The following is a 16,761-nucleotide window of genomic DNA, read 5'->3' as shown; positions in this document are numbered from 1 at the left end:
TGAAAATATTCTCTAATGGGTATAAGTGTTCTGCCTACATGTGTATGTAGACACCACAGGCATGCCTGATGCACTCAGAGAGCAGAGGAGGGCATCAGGTCTCTTGGACTTGGGTGACATACAACTTTGAGCTGCCATGTAAGTGCTGGGAATGGAACCCAGGTCCTCTGGAAATAGAGTAGCCAGTGCTAGTCAGCCACTGGGCCACCTCTTCAGCCCCCTGAAACTTTTAAACTATCGCATGATTGTTAGCATTTTACAAATAGGATTTTGGGGTCTTACAGGGATTTTAATTTTCGTTGGGTTGTTGTCAACAAGAAAGCAAAATGGGACCTCTAAGATGATAGGTTTCAGATTTTAAAACTTGTATTTTGTATGTGTGTCCATACACAGGTATTTGCACATGAGTGTGGTGTCTGCTGATGACAGTGGATCTTCAGGAGCCAGAGTTCCAGGCTATTTTAAGCCACTCCAACATGCGTGCTGGGAACTGAACTTGGGTCCTCTGTAAGAGCAGACCTTAACTACTGTCCCATCTATCCAGCTCCCACCGTAAAGGTTGTGTGTGTATGTGTTTGAAATGATTTAATTTCCAAGGAAGTTTTTAGTAATGAGAAAGTTGTAACTTCCAATAGTTCACTTTCCTGCTTTATTAACACTGATAGTCTAAAAAGTACTATGAATGTTTATGATGCTATTACACTGAAGATTTGTATCATGTCAAAATCCTGTTTAGCTCAGATGACTAAAGCACTTCCATTATGTAAATATACTGTCTACATTATTTTTATATAAAAATTATTTCATAGATCAAAAAATGTTTCAGTACTTAAGAGTGTCACTGGTGGTATATCAACCAAACTCCACACGCCCATGCCCAGGAGTAGCTGGTTAGCACAAAGTGGCCGCCATTGGCTTTGGTTTAGATTTTTTTTTTTCTTGTTGTTGGATTTTCCCCCTCTTTGAGAAAGAAAGAACATGAAATTGGGTGGATAGGGAGGTGGAGACCATCTAGGAGGAGTAGGGAGGAAAAAGAATAAATTAAAATACATGCATCAGGCATGGTGGCACATACCTTTAGTCCCAGGTTTTGGGAGGCAGAGGCAGGTGGATCTGAGTTTGAGGCCAGCCTGGTCTACATACCAAGCAAGTTCCAGAACAATCTGAGCTACATAATAGAGATCCTGCCTCAAAAACTAATGTAAAAAATGGAGGAGTGGCTAGAGGTTAAGAGCACTGGCTGCTTTTCCAGAGGTCCTGAGTTCAATTCCCAGCAACCACATGGTGGCTCACAACCTCTATAATGTGATCTGATGCCCTCTTCTGGCCCACAGTTGTATATGCAGGCAGAGCACTGTGTACATAATAAATAAATCTTTTAAAAAATGGGAACCTTTAATAGTAGTATAAGGACGTCAATGTAAAAGATAGTGATCACAGGTGGAAGCTCTCCCAATTCTTAGCGAATTAAGAATTGTTTTACTAATAAAAGCGACAGCATGACTCGCAAGCTTTCTTCAGCTTATTACTACTGTTCCTTTGCAGGGTGTATTTTTCATTAGGGTGTCCCTTATTCAGACCAACTGGGAAGAACCTGATAAAATTAAGTGATATTTTTTGAAACATTCTGTTCACAGAATAAAAATACCATTTACTTAGAATCTTTATCAGACCCCTCAGTTTGTAAATGGCAGCAGTACTATAAAGGATCGAAATGACCTAACAGGAACAAGAACTTGATGGTGTTGTTAATGGACTGTTAAACCGCTCTCATCTCTAAACTATCAGTAAGAAATAACAGGTGTTGGATTAACTATTTGGTAGCTGCCCAGGGAAATATGCTGAAGATGAAGAGGGGACAATTGTGGGCTTGGAAGATGCCTGTAACGCCCCCAGCATGCCATCTTTCTGATGGTCTGCAAAAGAGACAGAGCATACAACCTGTTACTATTTGAGTCTTAGACAGGCAAAGAAAACAGCATTGTACCACACTCAGTACAGATGTCTCCTCACCTGAATTACTAAATAGATTCTGGCTGAGTCCACGTAAAGGAATGCTATCTTCTCTTTTCTTCAAGTATTTGGATTCCAGTCCTAAATTTTCGCCGCTTGAAGAAAGGGGGAAAAATTTTTGTCTTAAATTTCACTTAATTGTTCATTCTCTGTCTCTGTCTCTCTATTTTGTTGTTGTTCTGTTTTGGTTTGGGGGGTTTTGTTTATTTGTTTTGTGTTTTCAAGACAGGGTTTCTCTTGTAGTCCTGGCTGTCTTGGATTCACTTTGTAGATAAACCAAGCTGGCCTCGAACTCACAGATCTGCCTACCTCTGCTTCCTGAGTACTGGGATTTTGACTGGTTTTCTAAGCAAAAACAAAAACAAAAAAAAACCCCTAATCTATACATAATATTTTCCTTCTAGAAAAGGAGTAAACTCTAAGCTGTAGTAAGAACTTTTATTTATAAGTTAAATAAATTCTATAAATACCAAAGATTTTATATCACATCAAACACACATGGGGTGGGGATGAGAAAATAACAGGGGAAAACAGCTTATATGTTGAGAATATTATCTTGAGTTTACTGGAGTCAAAATAGACTAAGAAGAAAAATACAAGTGATACATGACAGGAGAAATACATAACTGATTTAAGAATATTATTCCTCAAAAGTGTGCATGTGAGTTGGGTGTGGTGGCATATGCCTTTAATCCCAGAGGCAGAGGCAGGTGGATCTCTGTGAGTTCAACGCCAGCCTGGTTTACAAAGTTAGTTCCAGGACAGCCAATGCTATTACACAGAGAAACCCTGTTTCAAAAAACAAAACAAAACAAAAAAACTGCGTGTGTATATTTGTTTGTTTTAATGTGTATGAGCGTTTCGCCTGCATATATGTCTGGACCTGCGTGCAGTGTCCTATTAGAAGAGTTACAAAGCTGTGAGCAGCCATACGGGTGTTGGAATTAACCCAAGTCCTATGGAAGAGAGCCACTAGACCATCTCTGTAGCGCTCTTTCTGAGACAGGGTCTGACTATGTGGCCCTGGCTTTTGCATTCAGAGAGATCTGCTCTTCTCTGCCACTTGATTGGTGAAATTAAAGGTGTGTGCCATGCCTAGCTGTAGAAGGGATTTCTACACATATATCCAAATATTACAAGAGCTATCATTATTTACAAGAAAATCTTTTATTATGCCAAAGGGGATCCTATAATTTAAAACCATATAAGAGAAATGATTTTTTCATAGCTTAAAGGAACTCTAAATTTTCATCTTAAATTGGTGGTGTACACCCTCAATCCCAGCACTTGAGGCAGAGCCAAGCGATTTCTCTGAGTTTGAGGCCATCCTGGTCTACATAGTGAGTTCTAAGACCGTCAGAGCTATGCAGTGAGACCTTGTCTCTACAAAGAAGTCAGAGATAAACAGCAGGCCTCATGGCTTTCAGACATTGCCAACATTTTTTAAAGTGACTTTCCAGGGCTACAAAGATGCAGCACTGGGAACACTTGCTGTTCTTGAGAAGGTCTGCCTGGGTTGGGTTCCTAGCACTCACATGGCAGCTCACAGCCATCTGCAATTCCAGTGCTAGGGGACCCAACATCATCTTCTGACCTCTGTAGGAACCAGGCGCATGTGTTGTGTACAAGTATACATACAGGTAAAATAGTCACACACTTAAAAATAAATCTTTTTAAAAAGTGACTTTCAAAGAAGCGAAGAAAAAAATGTTATGACCACTGAGTACTTACTTTTCCTTATCAGTTGGACAAGGCCTGCTAACAGCTGCTCCTGGCTGCGCATCTAGCACTGTGCTTGGTTTTGTAAGCTGCAAATTAAACTGAACCTGTGGGGAGAACAGAGCATGAACTCAGAACTGAGGCAGTTTCATGCTGAGCTGAGTGCTTAGGTTTTGCTTCTTGATAAATCCAGATAAGAAAAATAAAGGATTTAGGGGCTGGAGAGATGGATGGCTCAGCAGTTAAGAGCACCGTCTGCTTGTCCAAAGATCCTGCATTCAATTCCAGCAGACACATAGTGCCACACAACCATCTATAATGAGATCTGGTGTCCTCTTCTGACCTGCAGTTCTACATGCAGGCAGAACACTTACACGTAATAAATAAATCTTTAACAATAAGTTTTACTTATATTTTATAGCACAAGCACATTCTTTTGTGACTTAAAAAGAACCTGACTTTTCCTCAGGAAAAAAGCTCCCCGCAATGAAAGCAACAAGGGAAGAACACGAGTTACTCCCTCTCCAATAGTTACTTTGGCGTGAGCATAGATGCATTTAGGTCAGTGACAGGACTGAAACTACCCAAGGCTTGGCTGGTCTGGTGGCAATGCCCAGATCCCATGTGCTAGAAGGATCAAGAGCCAATATGGAAAAATTGCTCAAAGATTTTAGCAATCAGGAAAATAGAAACCAAATTTACACTGAAGTAACTTCATGTCCTAGGTAGAATGGTAATTATTAAAATAAAAACATGAACAAATGCTGGTAGGATTTGGCAAATAAGGAATTCATAGCCTGTTGGTGAGGATGTAAGTAAATACAGTTACTGTAGAGACGCATACAGATACTCTGCACAACCCTCCATATGGAATTCCTGTGACTCTAGTTCATTCTTGTGTGTACACCGAAAGGACTCAAAGCCAGAGGGCAGAAAGATAAATGTACACCCATGCTGACTGCATGACAGTCCACTATAGCCAACACAGGGGTCAGCCTCGGTGCCCATTAAAATATAAGGAGAAAATATGGTGTGTGATTAACACACACACACACACACACACAATCCTTTGCAGCAAAATTGATAGAAATGAAGGACATCACCTTAAGCAAAATAACCAAACATAAGCATCTCTGTCCATGTTTTCTCTCATTTTTGCAAGTAACACCAACAGTCTCCCAAAACCAAGGACAAGGAAAAGATGCACAATACAGGAAGAAAGTAGGAACAGGGTAAACCTGAGACTACATACTGTGCAGTTAAAGCTGTCTGGCACAGCATGCCATGTGGGCACAGTACATGTAAGAATCGGAGCGATGGCTCTCAGCACCAAATACATCAAAACAATCTTAGGAGCTATATATGCGTGATCTGACTCCAACAGTGGCCCAAAGACTTTGGAAGCTAAACTACAGGGGGTCTGCTCTCAGGTCAACAACAGTCACTGGATGTTGCATATTGGGGACAGATAAAAACAGTAAATCCTATAAAACAGTTAACACAGAACAGTCTGTAGAAACAAGTTGGACCTTGAAACTTCAATTAGTGAGTACCATTTTTTTTTTTTCAAGACAGGGTTTCTCTGTGTAGTCCTGGCTGTCCTGGACTCGCTTTGTTGACCAGGCTGGCCTCGAACTCACAGAGACCCTCCTACCTCTGCCTCCCAAGTACTGGGATTAAAGGCGTGTGCCACCATGCCCGGCTGCGAGTCCCTTTTTAAAAGGTATCTTATTTACAACTTGTACAGACTCTAAAGGCTCACAATAAATGACCCAGATTATAATCCAAAACTAGCAAAGAGCCAGGAAAACCCAAACTACTCACTTTCCTAAAGAAAGAACCCAAATTATACCACCATAGGCTAACAAACAGTCAGATGGTAAGGAGACGCTTCAGAGCACCCATTAAAACCATGTCGTAAGCAGAACACACACTCAGGAAGCAGCAGGGCTTGAGGACACATAACTACTCAGTGGTGCTCACCTGCCTGGCATGTGCAAGGCTTGACTCAGTTCTCAGCACAAAGGAAAGGGGACAAAATAAAGAAGAATCTTAAAACTGACAAAAGGAAATAATGGATAGGCTCCACAGTAAACTGGAGCCAACAAAATCAGTCATCTCCGCTGAGATAAGGCTCTAATATTAGCATTTGGAAAGCTGAAGTTTAGAGGATGGAATTAAGGCCAGTGTGAGTACAGAGTGAGACCCTGCCTGAAAGCATCAAAGACTAAGGCTTGTGTGTGTAGCTTAGTAGCCAAGTGCTTGCCTAGCAGGGAAAACATCCAAACACTTAGAACAGAACAAATAAATTAAAACGTAAAGTTTCATGGCCATCTATAATATAAAAAGGAGCCAATAGGCAAGGTGGCACACACCTGCAGTGCCAGCATGCGGGGATGAGGCATAAGAAACCTGAGCTCGGGGATAGCCTGGGCTACATAGCCTTGGTACCAAAGCCAAACAGGAAGGAAAGTAAACAGATTGAAACAAAAGGAGGAGACATAAACTGACAGAAAACATTCCAAACCATACGTGATGGGGGACATAGTCCAGAATATATTGGAAATCGTCTTAATAAGAAATTGGTTATGAGCCGGGCGGTGGTGGCACATGCTCATGCCAGCCCTCAGGAGGCAGAGGCAGGTGGATCTATCTCCACAGCCATGGCTACACAGAAAAACACTGCCTTGAAAAAGCACTGAAAAAGAAAAAAGAAAGAAATTGTTTATATATTTGGAAATAGAGCTGGTGAGATGGCTTAGCAGGTTGGGGAGCTTGCGGCTTAGCCTGTATCCTCAGAACTTAATAGTGGAGAGAGCAAACTCCCACTAGTTTGTTTGTTTTTTTTTTTAATTGAGAAAAGACTAAAAAAATCTATTTCACATAGCAGATATACTGAGGGCAACAGAGAACATGTAAGAGTTTAATCTTAGGAACATCTATTTATGTATGTACATATGTATGTATGTATCTATCTATTGTCTGTCTATCTATCTATCTATCTATCTATCTATCTATCTATCTATCTATCTATCCATGGTAACCCTGTCCTGACTATCTATCTATCTATCTATCTATCTATCTATCTATCTATCTATCTATCTATCTATCCATGGTAACCCTGTCCTGGAACTTACATGACTAGCCTCTAACTCACAGAAATCAGCCAACTTCTGCCCCAACCCCCCAAGAGCTGGGATTAAAGGCGTGGACCACCCAGCCCCGCTCTCGGTAACTTAGGGAAATGCAAGTAAGAACCACAATGAGATACTTCCGTTCACTGACTCCAGTGACAACTGAACTGAGAGCACCTCGTCGTGGAAGGACGCAGAAGCTCTCAAGGATCAGACTTAAGGTAGTATCCACTAAGTGTTTGGGGAAAGTTTGCCAGGTTTTTGGGGTTCTCGTGGTATTGTTTTGAAACACAAGCACTATGTAGCCCTGACTGTCTGGAACTTGATATGTAGACCAGGCTGGCTTCAAACTCAGAGATCTGCTGCCCCTGCTTCCTGAGTGTAGGGACTACAGACGTGCACCGCAATGCCCAGCCCAAGCTGACCGTGTGCTTTCTGCTTCAACTCTGAATTACATGGCTTGACTGCTGCCATGTCCTTGCAGATCCTCTTGCCTTTTTTTTTTTTAAGATTTATTTCTTATGTATACAACATTCTGCCTGTAAGAGTTCCTGCCCACCAGAAGAGGGCATTAGATCCCATTATAGATGGCTGTGAGCCACCATGTGGTTGCTGGGAATTGAACTTAGGACCTCTGGAAGAGCAGCCAGTGCTCTTAACCTCTGAGCCATCTCTCCAGCCCCAGATCCTATTTCCTTAACCCACTAAATTATACTGTAAACAATATACTCATTTAGAATAGGATAAAGATACAACTCACAGAGAAAGATATATTCCTTTTTTAAAGTAGTCATCTTCTGTGTTTTGCTGCTTTTATTGTTAAGGGTAGATGGGCAAAAAAAAAAGGCCCCAGCAGTTAGCAGCACTTGATGTTGTCACAGAAGTTCAGTGTGTGTTTCCCAGCACCATGACAGTCACAACCACCGGCAGCTCCAGCTCTAGGGATGGAGTGCCCTCTTCTGGCCTCCACGGGCACAGGCACACATGTGGCACACACAGATATACACATGTGAATAAAAATCAATCTTTAAAAAGGTTGGGTGCAGTGGGGCATGCCTGTAATCTAGCACTCAGGAGACAGAGGCAGGCGGATCTCTGAGTTTAAGGCCAGCCTGGTCTACAAAACGAGGACAGTCAAGGCTACACAGAGAAACTCTGTCCCCTACACACACACACACACACACACACACACACACACACGCACGCACACACACAAAAAGAAAAAAAGAAAGAAAAATACAAAGCCAGGCACAGTGGTGCACATCTGTCATCCTAGCACTCGGAAGCAGGGACAGGCAGATCTCTGTGAGTGAGGCCAGCCTGTCTACAGAGTAAGTTCCAGGGCAGCCAGGGACACACAGAGAAACCCCGTCTCAAAACAAAACAAAAACAGAAAAGAAGAGAAAATAAAGAGGTCATAAACCAGGTTTTAATGAAAAACATGAGGGAAAGTAGGCAGTGAGATAGCTCATTGGGCAAAGCCTGTGGCCAAGCCTGACCTCAGTTCAATCAATGGAACCCAAACTGTTACACACACACACACACACACACACACACACACACATACACACACGTACACCTACACGTGCCCAGAGGGAGAGCAATAAACAGAGAGAATAAATATGATTTAAAAGAGACAGACTCAGAAGCCTGAAACAGTGCCCTGTCCCTGTAACTCTAGCTACTTGGGAGCAGAGGCAGGAAGATGGCTTCCCAGGACAGCATAGTAAGGCCCATCTCAAAACAACAAACAAACAACAGAGACTGCCCATTTCGCCCATATATTTAAGAACATGTAACTAGACATCAAAATATTAGTTGTAATAATAATAACCAAGAAATAAACTAAAAACAAAAAAAACCTTTGCTAGTAAGCCAAGGGTGAGGGGGCTGTTTCTCATGTACCACTTGACACAGTGTTGCCAAAGCTGTATTTTAGAATGTGCTGGTGGTTAAGTCCGCCCTACAGATATATAAGGTCTGACTAGAACAATCTCTCTTCGGCTTGTAGACTTAGTAAAAACAATGAGTTAAAAAATGGAGAGGTGAGTAGAAATAAGGCAGGATTGTGCGGACTGATACCTGGGCTTTCTATATGCGCTACAGTGACTCCATGAACAGTTGGTGCATGTATTTCCTTTAAGCACACAGTAGACTCTCAGAATTCATCTAATACGTTACCTGACATTGGGCAGCTGACCAAACAAACATTCAAAAAGTGAAAGTACTTATATAACAGTACATTCGTATTGTTTAAAAGCACTTCATGTGGCTACCTTTGGTCCAGAGACTGGATGGCTAACGTTCTTGGCAGACACTGCATGAGGAAAAGCATTCTGGAAAGCGAACGCAGAGGAGACAGGATAGCCAATTCCACAGTTCGGGTAATTCAGTCTACTGTCAACCTAAAAACCAAAATATATAAATGATTGAAGACGAGAAATATTTCTAAATTATAATCTAAAGTACTTATTGGCCTAGAAGGCATTAGTGTCTGCTAATAATTACTAGTAATAGCAATATCTCAGAGGCCAATTTTCTCTAGCAAGATACTACAAAATGCTGCTCGTTAATAACCAGAGGCTGGGATCTCTTCGGTCCCCTTCGCAGGCCTTCCAGACTAGCTATGCAAGTGTGGGTCACAGGAACTCCTGAGCTAAAACAAAGACCACCAATGCACCTGGGCTTATCGAGTCTTACTGACAGAGAAGGCATGAGGAAGAACGAGGAGCCATCGACAGTCCAGGCCCAGCTAAAATAGTGTCTTCAGATGGACAAGTTGAAAAAAAATGCTTTCTACTCATATTAATATTATGGCACCATCATTAACCATGAGAATAAAGTTTCTTATAAGAGGCCCCTTGAAGTGACTGTATCACCAATGCTTGCACACTATAAACACCTTTATGTAGTGATTTAACAGCACGCATTATTCAACTGCTTCTAAGTTTATAATTTAGCCCCAGCCATTTCTTTTTGTACCCATTTCCAACTTCGCAGCAATCTTTCCAAACTTTACATAGTGTGGTACTGTTTAGCAAAGCAGATTAAAATTTTGAATAGGCATCTAAATTTAAGAATCAGTGGCAAGCCAGGCACAGTGGCGCATGCCTGTAATCCCAGCACTCGGGGAGACAGAGGCAGGCAGATTTCTGTGAATTCAAGGACAGCCAAAGCTACACAGAGAAACCTTGCCTCCAAAAACCAAAACAACAACAACATCAAAAGAATCAGTGGCAATCCCTCATGGCCAGCAGCGTGCCTGTGATGTACAGCTGGGATTATTACTCCATGTGACGGGGCCTGTTAACTCTGAGGAACCCTGAGAAATCCCAGCAAGTGTTAAAAGAGACAGACAGACTGACTGAACTTAGGCATGTCAGAGAATTTGAGGGAAAAATTGAAGAAAGTGAGACTTTGCCATGGGTTGGCTCCAAGCTGCTATGAAGTAGAAATAGTGACTGAGGACGTAGTTAAGTCTTACTGACGAAGGTTGGTATTATGGCCAGAACTGTTAGACGGCTACACACATCAACCAAGACGGAAGGCTTTCTGGCCCTTTCTGTAGCCTAGCAAACATCTGCCTGCGGTCAGCTATGCTCCTCTTCTTGTGTCGATTCATCAGGAGATCACGTCTGATGACGATATTCTATATACTTGTTATGTTCAAGAGGAGAGGCCAGGTCTTCAGCTGTAATAAGCAAGTGCCTAGCACTCTCAGCTCTGCCATCTTGTAGTACCAGGCCGCCTCCTGGAGCTAAGAGCTGCCTTTCTTCTCTTTCCCATTCCTTGGGAGGACAAAGCTAGAAATGTCCGTCTCACGATGCTCACACCCTAGAGCCAGCACATCTGTGCTAATAAAGCTACCTGCATTAGTACGCTGACCGAAGCAGTGGAGGCCTTTCTCCATAGTAGGTCCAAACTTGAATTTTCTCTGCTTCAAGTGTCTAAACAATCTTCTGCTCTCTGCACATCCATGTATATACTCAGGCAACACATTCGCCATCACACAGAGGCACGAAGACTGCCCTTCCCTAAGAACATGGCTGTTTAATCAACACGCCAAGGCAGTATATACCAGCTCCTACTAAGTAACTGCCAGACTCTCAAAACATCACCCACACCTCATCCACCGTAACTCTTACCACATTCAGGTTGGGAGAAACCCCGCTTCGGACGGTGCTGCTACTGGAAAGCACAGGTGGAGTGGGAGAGGTCCCCAAGGGGTCGTGCTTTCTTCCCAGCTGCTTTTCATTCAGCTCTTTGTTTAGCCACGTGATTACTTAAATAGAATAAAAAGCAAAACACAATTTCATTTTAGGTTTTATTTTTCAAATAATTTTAACATAAGTACTTTTCTCCCTTTGTTTTTGTTTTTTGTTTTCCAGACAGGCCTCACTGTAGCCCAGGTAGACCTATAATTAATGGTCTATCTGCCTCTGTCTCCCAAAGGCTCAGATTATATATACCACACCAACTATATGGAGTTTTCTGTAGTATTCAGTTTCTATGGCTGCCTTCCATCACAGTCACACACTATAAGCTTGAATACATGTTTGTAGTTAAAGATGCTAATAATAACAAGCACCACATGGGACTTCTCCTACTGCTCTCTGGAGCACATACTTCTGTGACTCAAAAATCTCTGAGGTTTTGCTTCTACAACAGTATCTTTCAGATATTTAAAGTTCACAATTCTATGTCTTGGAACTGAGAAAATGTTTAATTAAAGTTGAATCTTGTCAGGTGCCTTTAATCCCAGCATTTGGGAAGCAGAGGTAGGCAGATCGCTGTGAGTTCGAGGCCAGCCTGGTCTACAAAGCGAGTCTAGGAGAGCCAAAGCTACACAGAGAAACCCTGTCTTGAAAAACCAAAAAAACCAAACAAACAAAAATAAAGTTAAGTTGATCTGCCAGGCAAGGTGTTACACACCTTTAATCCCAGCACTCAGGAGGTAAGAAGCAGACAGAGCTACCTTGACTCAAAAACAAAACAATAACAATAAAAGCAAATTTAAAGCAGAAACTATTTATATATAGCAATATTTTCATTAACCTGAATTTTTACTAATTCAAGTAAAAATTTTCACGTTAACAGTAAAACTATAAGCCTCCTTTAAAAAAATATAACATTACTTACATTTTTCATTATTTTTTAGAAGTTGTTTACTTTCTTCAAGTTTCTGAACTGTAGTTTCTAATTGCTCTTGTAGTTTGCATACCTGAAATATGTCAATCATCACAATAAGTCAATGTAAAAGTTGAAGACTAAAGAATGTATTGTACTATTAATTAACTAAAACTATTAGATGAAAATAAGGAAGACAATTCAACTACGTCATGAAATTTTTAAATAGGGGTATACATACACAAAATACCTATTCATTCTATACATATGAGAGCCAAGGTATAGGAGTATTCATAACTACCCTTGCAAACTAAAATGGGTTATTAACATCTACCTAATTTAGTAGGAAATTTTTGTGTTTTGTTTTTTGAGACAGGGTTTCCCTGTGCAGCCCTGGTTGTCCTGGACTCACTTTGTTGACCAGGCTGGCCTTGAACTCACAGTGATCCACCTGCCTCTGCCTCCCGAGTGCTGGGATTACAGGCACATGCCACCACGCCCGGAGGGGTTTTGTGTAAGGGAAAAGAAGGCCAAAGCAACTGTCTTCATACAACCCAGTTGAAGTTTTGGTGTCTACTTGGGGACGCTCACTAACTGTACACAAAGCAGCCCCAGGGCGGAAGCAGGGGACGGCCACCACCTCTTGTTCTCTGGCTCGAAGACACTGTCCAGCGTCCTGCAGCTCCTTTTGCTCCTTCTGTAGCATTTCTTCTTTCTCAGCCAATAGCTTTTCTTGCTGGATGGTAACTGTGTTCTTCAGTTTCAATTTACCCATAAGAGTTTTAAGATCTCCTTGTAACTTCTTGATAATTTCATTTGCCTGTGAGAGAGCCTCAGATGAATATTTACATAACCCAATGAAATATTAAAATTCTGCTAAACATTCCAAAGCGAACCTTCAGAAGTTCTGCTGATAACGATTTAATTGTAGCCTCAAGTTTTCCCAGTTGTATCTGATTTTTCTCACCATTTTCTTCTAAAGCCACCTGATATAAAAACAAAACACAAGTAAGGCATTGTGTCTGTTTAGGGAAAGTAAATGTGTTCTATTTAGTTTTAAATTTTTACAAAAGACCTTTTGTTCTTGGATTGTATCGAATGCTTCTTTTGTTCGCACAACAAGCTGGTCTTTATCCTTGATTTCCTGTTCTAAAACTGCCACTTTTGTTTGTAGCTGGTTAATATGCTTTTCTTTCTCGTGGCATTCAGCATCCAATGTACAATTCTCTCTCCTCAGAGAAAGGACCTCTTGCTTGGTTCGCTGCAGCTCCTGGGGGCCGGTTGGGGGAAGGAATTAATATGCATCTTGTAAAAGGAAAATTAGCCAGTTGGGTTATTTAAAACTAAGGTGTCTTGGGACCGGAGAGGTGACTCAGTGGATGAAAGCACCGAATCTCCTTCCAGACTCAATTCTCAGCACGCACGTGGCAGCTCACACTTATCTGTGACTAAGTCCCAGGAAATCTGATGTCCTCTTCTGGCCTTTGCAGATACCAGGTACACACGTGATGCAAAGGCATACTTATAGGCAAAACATCAACACACATAAAAATAGGGAAAAAATTTAAAAAACAAAAATACTGATTACCTTTAAAAAAAAAAGTTCTAAAAACCTACTATGTCTTAAACACCAAAAATGTCTTCAAAGATAGGTGCAGTGGTGTCTGTCTTCACGGTACTCAGCCGCGGAGGCAGAACCATTATAACCTTGAGGCTAACCTGAGCTACATACATCTTATCTCAAGTTTAAAAACAGTCTTTAGTAATTTTGAGGTTCTAGTACGGATTTTGTTGTTGTTGGTTTGTTTGTGTTTCGGTTTTTTGAGGCAGGTTTTGTCTATGTAGCCTTGGCTGTCTTGGACTCACTTTGTAGACCAGGCTGGCCTCGAACTCACAGCAATCTGCCTGCCTCTACCTCCCTTAGTGCTGGGATTACAGGTATGTGCCACCATGTCCAGCATCTAGTATACTTTTTAAAACCATGAAAATCTTTCCAGTGATTGTGTAAGTTATAGACCTGGATAGAACTGTAAAATATACTGCTAATTCAATTATACTAAGGAGAAGACAAAGCAATCATATCTATTAAAAAAAAAAATCACAACTTCTTAGAATCCTTAGAATTTTATAACTCAGTACCAACTCTAAGGGCAGCCAGGGTGAGAGCTGGCTATAGAATTAATATTTCCTGGTTGACTCCAGGTTTCTTTTTAGAATGGAGCTAATACTGTGTAATTTTTCTATAAGATTTATTAATTTTTATTTATGTGTATGATTGTTTTTTCCTATCTGTGTGCATGTGCACCACATACACGCCTTGTGTTTGTGAAGGCTAGGGGAGGGTGTGGGATTTGAAACTGGAGTCATGCCTCCAGTTATGAGACACCATGTGGGTGCTGGGAATTGAACCTGGATCCTCTGCAAGAGTAACAAATGCTCTTAACTGCAGCGCCATCTCTCTAGCCCCACACTGTATAATTTTATTATCTACTTCTTATAATATAGTAAACCTTTTTTACTTCAATAAATATATTAACATTTCTGAATTTCTATTTGGTTTATATTTAAAGCAAGAAAAAAAAGCAAATAATAAAAATACTTCTTAAAAATCTAGAATAATCACTTCTTGATAAGCTAATAACAACCCAAATGTAACGGATTTAAGTCCAATAAATAATACCTAGGGAATTGTTTTAACAAAAAAACACACAAGATAATTTTATAGTACACAACAATGGTTTTCAGAGCAAACTTTGGTTTCAGACAGACTACTTCAAACAAGAACCATGTACAGTGCACTTGCAAAAATACTCAACTTTTCTTAGTGTCCTCGTTTATAAGGTTGTCCTGACAGGTGTGCACTCAATTTTAAACACACATGCACACACAAGTAAAAACATCTTAAACAATCTTTAATGCAAGTTCCTGGGAAGGAGCTGACATGAGATCACTCTTCAAAAAAAGCTTTTGTGGGAGTCAGAGTCTTGGAGAGAAGGAGCAGGCATGAAGTCCAAAAGGGCTAGCCTGGGAAGTCCAAAGGGGCTAGCCTGGGAAGTCCAAAGGGGCTAGCCTGGAAAGTCCAAAGGGGCTAGCCTGGAAAGTCCAAAGGGGCTAGCCTGGGAAGTCCAAAGGGGCTAGCTGGGAAATCCAAAGGGGCTAGCCTGGGAAGTCCAAAGGGGCCAGCCTGAGAAGCGAGAGCTTCAGGGACAGCAAGGCGTGGGCCTTGACAGGAGAGACAGATCCCTTATTTCTCGAGAACAAAGCAGGTTCTGACTCTTAATGCTTTTCAAGAGGTGAGCAAACTTCACACCATGTCATCCGGTGTGGCCTATGTGCCAAAGGCCATGAAAGCAGGCACCAGGGAGGACTTATCTTGCGCTACAAGTGGGAGGGGCTTATCTATTCTGTCCCTCAGTGAGAGCTGCAGGGTTTCATGGACTGATAGCTGGTAGAAAAAGGCCTGTGATCTACTATAAAAATCCTCCAAACACTTCAAAAACCCTTATGTAAGTTGCCTGGCACATTGATTGCACACAGCAAATACCCAATAAATGACAGTCATTTTAGGATATTAATGCCTACAAAGTTTAACTTCACATAGTTATGAAACTGAATACTCAGTGATAAAGTTCCTCAGGCAGGAGTTGTACTCTGCAGGTGTTCTACAAATCTTGGAAAAGACAATGTGTTTTTACAGCTTAAACATGAAATACCCCCACAGGCTTGACCTCTAGCAGGAGGTGCTACATTAGGAGGCGGTGGACACATAAAAGTGAAGTCACAGGAACCATGTCCTCAAGAGCTGTATCATGTCATGTTCCTGTTGCCATGGTTCCCTGCCCACTTCCTGTCCACTGTGCAATGAATAGCCCCTTTAACCCTTAACCACACTGCATCAAGTTCAATATTGGTACAGCCAGAGTGACACCTCTGAAATGGTAAGACAAAATAAGCCCCTCCTCTTAAGTTGTTTATAACAATATTTTGTCACAGATACAAAGATAACTGATATAATGAGGTTATATGAAGATCAACATAATTAAGATTGTTAATACGCTGGCCAATTTGGGGTTCCAATAGAAGAAATCATATAGCATTAGGATGAGGCCATCGGCCTATCAAGGTACATGTGTGAGGTCACGATGTTGCACGAACCACTACACAAAGGGTATAGGGTATAATGCACATACACATCTGTTGTCAGTGCATGGTGTTTCAAAGATCTACACACACAATAGGTGGAGCTTTACCTTCTACATACTAGTAAAATGGAACTTTGGTCATCTCCATTGTTAGATAGATAGACCTTAAAAAATAGAAACAAGCTGGGTGTGGTCCACACACCTTTAATCCAAGCCCTAGGGAGGCAGAGAAGGGTGGACCTCTGAGTTCAAAGCCAGCATGGTCTACAGAGTTCCTGGACAGCCATGGATACACAGAGAAACTCTAAAGCAAACAAACAGAAATCAGAAATAGTGCTGCGTGCCTGGAGTCCAGCCAGTCAGTCAAGTATAGCCAGGTACTAAGTTGAAATGAGGAGTCTAAAGCCAACCTGGGGGACACAGGAAACCCTATCTCAAAACCAGCAACAACAAAACTGAAAATAACTCCTAGTAGGGCTGAGCAGAGACTATGATTAATGCCAAGGCATCGGCACATGATCTGTGGCAAACACCAAGACTGTTTGGATTTCTCTGATGTGCAAGGTTTCCAGCTCACTGCACAGCACTTGCCAAGAATGCAGGAGGCCCGGGCTAAATTCCAGCAA

General features: G+C 41.5%; 1 protein-coding gene across 1 annotated transcript in view; it reads right to left on the bottom strand.

Annotated features, from left to right (window-relative positions):
• Positions 1-1,393: 1,393 nt before the first annotated feature.
• Positions 1,394-16,761, bottom strand: part of Sass6 (SAS-6 centriolar assembly protein) — a 32,454-nt gene continuing 17,086 nt past the window's right edge. Inside the window, exons 9-17 of the mRNA XM_051165756.1 lie at positions 13,069-13,263; positions 12,890-12,979; positions 12,634-12,813; positions 12,006-12,087; positions 11,012-11,148; positions 9,143-9,271; positions 3,745-3,839; positions 2,014-2,108; positions 1,394-1,916 (exon numbers count right to left, since the gene is read on the bottom strand). Coding sequence (XP_051021713.1) covers positions 1,810-1,916; positions 2,014-2,108; positions 3,745-3,839; positions 9,143-9,271; positions 11,012-11,148; positions 12,006-12,087; positions 12,634-12,813; positions 12,890-12,979; positions 13,069-13,263 — 1,110 coding nt within the window. The 3' untranslated portion in view covers positions 1,394-1,809. The remainder of the gene's footprint in view (positions 1,917-2,013; positions 2,109-3,744; positions 3,840-9,142; positions 9,272-11,011; positions 11,149-12,005; positions 12,088-12,633; positions 12,814-12,889; positions 12,980-13,068; positions 13,264-16,761) is intronic.

The sequence above is a fragment of the Acomys russatus genome, chromosome 23 (assembly GCF_903995435.1).
Source record: "Acomys russatus chromosome 23, mAcoRus1.1, whole genome shotgun sequence".
Lineage (NCBI taxonomy): Eukaryota > Metazoa > Chordata > Mammalia > Rodentia > Muridae > Acomys > Acomys russatus.
The sequence above is the reverse complement of the archived record's forward strand: the minus strand, read 5'-3'. Positions and strand labels throughout refer to the sequence as shown.